The sequence below is a fragment of the Physeter macrocephalus genome, chromosome 2, assembly GCF_002837175.3.
Source record: "Physeter macrocephalus isolate SW-GA chromosome 2, ASM283717v5, whole genome shotgun sequence".
Lineage (NCBI taxonomy): Eukaryota > Metazoa > Chordata > Mammalia > Artiodactyla > Physeteridae > Physeter > Physeter macrocephalus.
The window spans coordinates 132596692-132603727 of record NC_041215.1 but is presented as its reverse complement, the minus strand read 5'-3'; the positions used below and the strand labels follow the sequence as shown (position 1 = coordinate 132603727).

Below are 7036 nucleotides of genomic sequence, written 5' to 3'. Positions count from 1 at the left end.
AAAAAAAAAACTTCTGGGAGAAAGCATAGAAAATCTCTGTTACTTTTACCATAAGGAAGAGATTTTTTTAAAAGATAGGACTTAGAAAGTACAAACCATGAAAGTAAAAGCAAATTGGGCTACTACAAAATTTTAAAGGCATTTGAAAAGGCCACAAACTGAGAGAAAAAATTTATAAAATATGTATTTGACAATAGACTTGCATCCAGGATATATAAAAAATACTTAAAACCTAATCAGAAGACAACCCAAATTGGGAAGCCACTTTACAAAAGAAAATCTACCTATGAACACCCAATAAGCACAGGAGAAGATGTTCAGTATCATTAGCCAACAAACTAAAACCGTAATGACACATCACTGCGCGCTTAGTAGAATGATTAAAATTTTAAATGCTGACGAAACTAAGTGGTATCAAAGATGTGGAGCAGCTGGGACTGCCGTGTGTTGCTGGTGGGAGTGTAAAATGATATAGTCACTTTGGTAAGGAGTTAGCTTATTTCCTGTGAATTTAAACATTCACTTATCAATTCTCCTGGATTTTTATCCAAGAAAAATTAAAACATGTATCCTTACAAATACTGTATGTAAATGTTCATAACCAAAAATGGGAAACAATCCAAATGTCAGTGAGCAGGTGAACAAATTGTGGTGTATCCATACAATGGGATACTATTCATCAATAAAAGAAGTAAACTACCACCCCATGCAAAACATGGATGAATCTCAAAAACATCATGCCAAGCAAAAGAAGCTAGTCACAAAGGAGTAATACTCTTAGGATTCCACTTATCGATGTGAAATTGTCAAAAAAGAAAACCTAAGCTGTAGTTACAGAGGCAGATCAGAATTAGGGGATGGGGGATTGACTACGGAGTGGCATGAGGGAATTTGGGGGGTGATGCAAATTATATCTCAATTTGCTGGTGGTTACTGAGTGTTTTCATCGACCTCTTTTAAACTGTGTGCTTAAACTGGATGTGTTTTATTATAAGTAAATTATACATCAATAAAGTTACTTAAGAATATATGGTTTATTAAAATGAATAGTTTGTTGTCTTCCCGTGTCACAGATCTCCTTTCTTCCACTCCTTCCTCTCTCCGAACTATTCTTTACATAGCAAGTGATCTTCTTAAACGCAGGTGAATCAGATCATGTCACCCTCTGCTCAAAGCCCTGTTGTGCTCTTTGTACTTTGTAATGTATTGCCTGTGGGCTCCTAGCCTACAGGAGCCTGCTTCGTCTGACCACTGCCTAACTAACCTCCTTGCAGTCCACTCATCTGCTTCTTCACAACATACTTCCCATGCTGACTTTGTGGAATTTCTGGTCACAGGCTCTCTTCTACCCCAGAGACTTCTTTTTTTTTTTTTTAAGCAGAGGGAGGTTTTTTGTTTTTTTGTTTTTACATATTTATTTTTGGCTGCGTTGGGTCTTTGTTTCTGAGCGTGGGCTTTCTCTAGTTGTGGAGAGTGGGGGCTGCTCTTCACTGTGGTGGCTTCTCTAGTTACGGAGCTCGGGCTCTAGGTGCACAGGCTTCAGTAGTTGTGGCTCCCGGGCTCTAGAGCGCAGGCTCTGTAGCTGTGGCGTACGGGCTTAGTTCCTCCGCAGCCTGTGGGATCTTCCCGGACCAGGGATCAAACCCATGTCCCCTGCATCGGCAGGTGGATTCTTAACCACTGCACCACCAGGGAAGTCCCCCGAGACGTCTTAGTCCCGTAATCTTTTTTGAACTCTGTTCCCTTTACTCTTCATCTGCTAACTTCAGTCACACATCTGGTCTCAGCTGAAATGTTATTTCCGTCATCCCTGGCTACACAATCTCAGTTAATCTGTCTATCGTCCTCTAACGCCCTGTCCTTCCCTTTCTAGCACTTACACTGTAACTACCTGTGTTTTGTGTTATGAATGTCCACCTCCCCCATTAGATGAGGCTCTTTGAGGGCAGAGTCCATGGCTGTTTTTCTTATTGTCAGCTTCTAGGACAGTGCCTGGCACATAGAAGGTACATGGCGTGTGTTGAATGAAAGTGAAAAATTTTTTTTAAAAACAGTATTTTAAATTAACATTTTTTAAATTGGAGAACTCTTTTACATAAGCTGTTTCAGTTGTCAAGGAGTTTGTATTAGAATTCTATGCTGGCTTCACATTACTGTAGTATAAGGGCTAGAACTCGGGAATCTCAAAGATATTCTGTTCTGTTCAGATAAAGTTAGAACTTCTGGGCTTCCCTGGTGGTGCAGTGCTTAAGAATCCGCCTGCCAATGCAGGGGACACGGGTTCGAGCCCTGGTCTGGGAGGATCCCACATGCCGCAGAGCAGCTAAGCCTGTGCACCACGACTACTGAGCCTGAGCTCTAGAGCCCTCGAGCCACAACTGCTGAGCCTGCGCGCCACAACTACTGAAGCCCGCTACGCCTAGAGCCCGTGCTCTGCAACGAGAGAAGCCACCGCAGTGAGAAGCCTGCGCACCGCAATGAAGAGTAGCCCCTGCTCACTGCAACTAGAGAAAGCCTCACGCAGCCACAAAAGGCCCAACGCAGCCAATAAATAAATAAATAAATAAATAAATAAATAAATTTATTAAAAAGAGAGAAACAAAAGTATGTGGAGCTGTAGAAGAAATAGCTGGCTGTGGGAATGCTGGCACTGCTGTCATTTGAGAGAATCCAGATGTGCAGCCAGAGGAACTTAATGAACATAAACTCACAGGAGTGAGGAAAGTGGTTGTTACGAAAAGTATTTGAAGATATCCCAGAGGAGTCGATGCTGGCAGAAAAACTTCATATTAAAGGAGCTCTTGGAGATATTTCATGAAATTGAAAGTACAAAACATAAAATACTGGAAGCTGATCCAAACTTAGAATATCATTAGGGGCTAGAGAAGATGGTCACCCTGTACTGCAAGCTCTATGAGACAGAAGCAATCCCTGTTTAAACTATTCTTGTGTTTTTTACAAAGAAAACATTATAATTTTCAGTGTCCGTAGTGGTTTTTTTTCTTAATCTATTATTTTTGGCTGTGTTGGGTCTCGGTTGCTACGGGCGGGCTTTCTCTAGTTGTGCCGAGCGGGGGCTGCTCTTCGTTGTGGTGCACGGGCTTCTCACTGCGGTGGCTTCTCTTGTTGCGGAGCACAGGCTCTAGGCGCGTGGGCTTCAGTAGTTGTGGCACGTGTGCTCAGTAGTTGTGGCTCGCAGGCTGTAAAGCACAGGCTCAGTAGTTGTGGCGCCGGGCTTAGTTGCTCCGCGACATGTGGCATCTTCCCGGCCCAGGGCTCGAACCCATGTCCCCTACATTGGCAGGCGGATTCTTAACTGCTGCGCCACCAGGGAAGCCCCCTGTAGTGTTTTAAATTACAGTGTAAATATTAGTTTGCTATTTTTTTATTTCACTGTACATGTATAACTGACAGAGTTCTTAATGTTTTGACAAAAAATTTTAAAAGTCACGGTACAATCATAATTTTTTTTTTAAGATTTCTGTGCACAGTTTCAACTTGCACAGGCATTCTTATGGTCCCGCACTGCTGTGCAAAGGGAAGAGTGCCTGTACGTGGTTTTTTGTTGTTGGGTTTTTTTGCTTGTTTTTTTGTTTTTTTAGCTTCCTGCTAATTAACACAGTATAGCATCTCTCTTTGGTTCTCTTTGTTTGCTGCACTAACCAGCATCTTTTTATTTATAGCCGAGGACAGCTGTTTGAGGCCTATTGATAGAAACGGGAAGCTTCTTTGTCCAGGTAAATCTTTTTGGTAGCCTTCAAAAGCTGACACCTACTCATGCCACCTATCTTTCTCAACACTTTTACCTTAAACAGTGACTTCTGATACCTAATATTCTTAAGTTACCTTTTAGAAACTGGTTTATAGAGCAGACTTTCATCCAGGTGTCTTCCTTGTGAATTACAGAAAGTTTTAACCAAAAATCAAACACTTCTGTTTTCTAAAGGAAAACACCTGTCTTTCTGGTTAGCTGATATGCATTTTCGTCATGGTTTTGCCCTAGTTGTATCTTTCTAGATTTATTATCAAAGTTTTTCATTTGTTTTGCTCATTTTATCGTGATACCAGTTATCACAGTAACCAGAGTCTTGGTTCTTACCTCTGTAATGCATCTTGTCATTAGACTTAATTTACTCTTTTGATGGTAGTCACCATAGCAGCTTTAAACTTGGGAGAAGCTAGTCCATCATGCATGACTCAATTCAGAATATTACATAATCCATGCAAACAACGGCTCTCTTTTGTTAAGTATGAATCTAGAACATTCATAGCTGCCTCTTATTTCTTAGCATTGCTGTACAGATAACAAGAGTATACGTCCTAGAGTGAGAAAATCTAAGATCAAACATAACTGTATATAATCCTTTTGCATGGAGTATAACTCAGTTTTTTTCTTTCTTAACATTCTTGATTTGCAAAGGAAGGCTGATTTCAGTGTATTAGTTTGCCCAAAGGTAGGAATTAATAACATTTACCATGTTACCAAAATTCTTTTTAGTGCCAGACAATTATACTTTGAAGGAAGCAGAATTGAAGATGGGGAGTTCACTGGGACTGTGTCTTGGAAAAGCACCAACTTCTTCTCAGGTAAAAGGAGATCACCTGACATCCATACCAACCTTACCATGATCAGAAGTTCTTAATTGTATGATTAATTCCTTAACTACTGAAGTAATACTGTTTTTCTTAAAATTTTTCTTTTCCTTAAATGATAGCTTTTATTTAGGAATACATCCATATAGTTCTCTGTGTTTAAGTCAAAAATACGATGTCAAAGTATATTCATAAGGTTTTTCTGTGAAAATTTTGTGGTTAAGGGAGATCTTTAAAGTTGAGTGGCCACCAGTTTCAACCACCATAATTCATAAATTCTAAAATGTACCCTTTTTCTCCTACATTTTAACATCTGTGAGATTAAGATGCATCTTACAATCAGTGGCATCCTGCACTGTAGCTGATGCTATGCTTCCTTTCTTAGTGGTGCATAAAATAATAAGTAACAACTGGCAGCATTTTAGATTTAATGAAATACAGTATACTGATTTTGAACTTAATTACTCCCTGCAATAATATAATAGACTCACAGCAGATTTTTCTTTATCGGTATTCATTTTACTTACAGAATACTATCAGGTTGACCTTTGCCTGGAACCCTACCTACTTAATAAACTTTCATTACAGTCCAAAAGCCATAATGGTGTCCTTACTGTTAAGACTCTGTATCACGGTAAGCTAAACTCATATCAGGATCCTTCATGGCTCCTAGATCCCTGATATGGAACTAATCCACTTCATTAGTTTCCCAACTACCTCCCCATTAATTTGTTCTTCCCCAAACTCTAACAAATAGTGGTGCATGACAAGATCATAGGAGAAAAAACATGACAAGTACGGTTGAGTTAGAAAGGAAAAATAGGGCTGTAAAGAACTGAATTGACGAGATCAGATTTACATTTTTCCTGTGGGTTCCAGGGAGTTAAAGTATATGGGACCTCGGGACAGAAAATAAGATCACAAACTAATGACTCAGAAAAAACACAGTTAATGTTTATAGTGTATAGTAATTGCAAATCTCTTTGAGGAATGACTGAGAGAGAGATGGAGATCATACTAGAATAAATAATGTCTGTGAGAGATGTTTCTTAGGAGTAAAAAGAATGGTGATAAAGAATCTTACATTTCTAGGTAGTCAAGATTATTGTTTAAGTTATAACTTTAAAATACCCAACATAGACTTGTTTTTACATAATTTGAGATTTTTATTAAAGTTTTATGACCATTGGCTTTTCGGTTTTGGAAATAAATAATATATTTATAGAATTTTGAAATTCAAATTAAATTGCATTTATACCTCTATCTTGATCTTAGCTGTTCCTGTTTTTCGCTGTGGGGAGCGATGTTCAGCCTGGGACAGAGATGGAGATCATTGTAGAAGAAACAATATCTGTGAGAGATGTAAGGAATTTCACTTTGGGTGGCCGGGGTCTGTGGGTGTTTGGCATAGGGAGCAGTGGTAACCTGGGTTAGGATTTTGCGATCCTAAGGGTAGGGTTTACATAATGTCCGTTAAAGAATTCTATGTATTCACTAGAAGAATAGTTTGGATTGCTTGAAAGGTGGTGAGCCAGCTGTGGTTTTAAAAATAAGATTATTCTTTTTTCTTGTCTGACTACTACTAATACACGTTTATTGTAGAAATTTGGGATATATAAAAATGGGTTAAAAGAAAAAAATTAAAACCCCTCATTATCCCTTATCCCACTAATGTTAACATTTCGGTATATTTCCTTCTGCTGTTTCTACATTATGTGTACACACATAATCTCACACACACAGGTGTGAATGTGTGTGTGTGATAAAGCAAACAATTATGTTAATGTCACTGAGAACAGGGACTTCCAGTCTTGGAAAATGGAGAGACAGATAATATCAATGTGGTTAAAGAAAGCCTGTACTCCCGAATTTGTTTTTTTGTTTTGTTTTAAATATTTATTTATTTGTTTGCTTGTTTGTTTACTTATTTATTTGTTTTGGCTGCGCCGTGTCTTAGTTGCGCCATGTGGGAATCTTTGTTATGGCATGCAGGATCTTTAGTTGTGGTGTGTGGACTTCTTTTTTTAATATTTATTTATTTGTTTGTTTATAATTTAATTTTTTTTAATTTTTAATTTATTTTTTTATACAGCAGGTTCTTATTAGTTATCCATTTTATACATATTAATGTATACATGTCAATCCCAATCTCCCAATTCATCCCACCACCACCACCCCCTGCCCCGCTGCTTTCTGCCCTTGGTGTCCATACGTTCTTTACATCTGTGTCTCTATTTCTGCCCTGCAAACCAGTTCATCTGTACCATTTTTCTAGGTTCCACATGTATGCATTAATATATGATATTTGTTTTTCTCTTTCTGACTTATTTCACTCTATGACAGTCTCTAGATTCATCCACGTCTCTACAAATGACCCAATTTCCTTCCTTTTTATGGCTGAGTAATATTCCATTGTATATATGTACCACATCTTCTTTATCCA

The 7036-nt window shown here is 38.5% G+C and overlaps 1 protein-coding gene across 10 annotated transcripts in view; it reads left to right on the top strand.

Moving 5' to 3' along the window:
• The window catches only part of USP40 (ubiquitin specific peptidase 40), a 97446-nt gene that overhangs the window by 56827 nt on the left and 33583 nt on the right, over positions 1-7036 (top strand). For all 10 annotated transcript variants that reach the window (XR_008619321.1, XM_055090599.1, XM_007103190.4 and 7 more), the window contains 3 exons: positions 3684-3737; positions 4499-4587; positions 5869-5955. Coding sequence is in view for 9 of the 10 variants with exons in the window: in XM_055090599.1 (XP_054946574.1) it covers positions 3684-3737; positions 4499-4587; positions 5869-5955 (230 nt within the window). In the remaining variant the exon portion in view is untranslated. The remainder of the gene's footprint in view (positions 1-3683; positions 3738-4498; positions 4588-5868; positions 5956-7036) is intronic.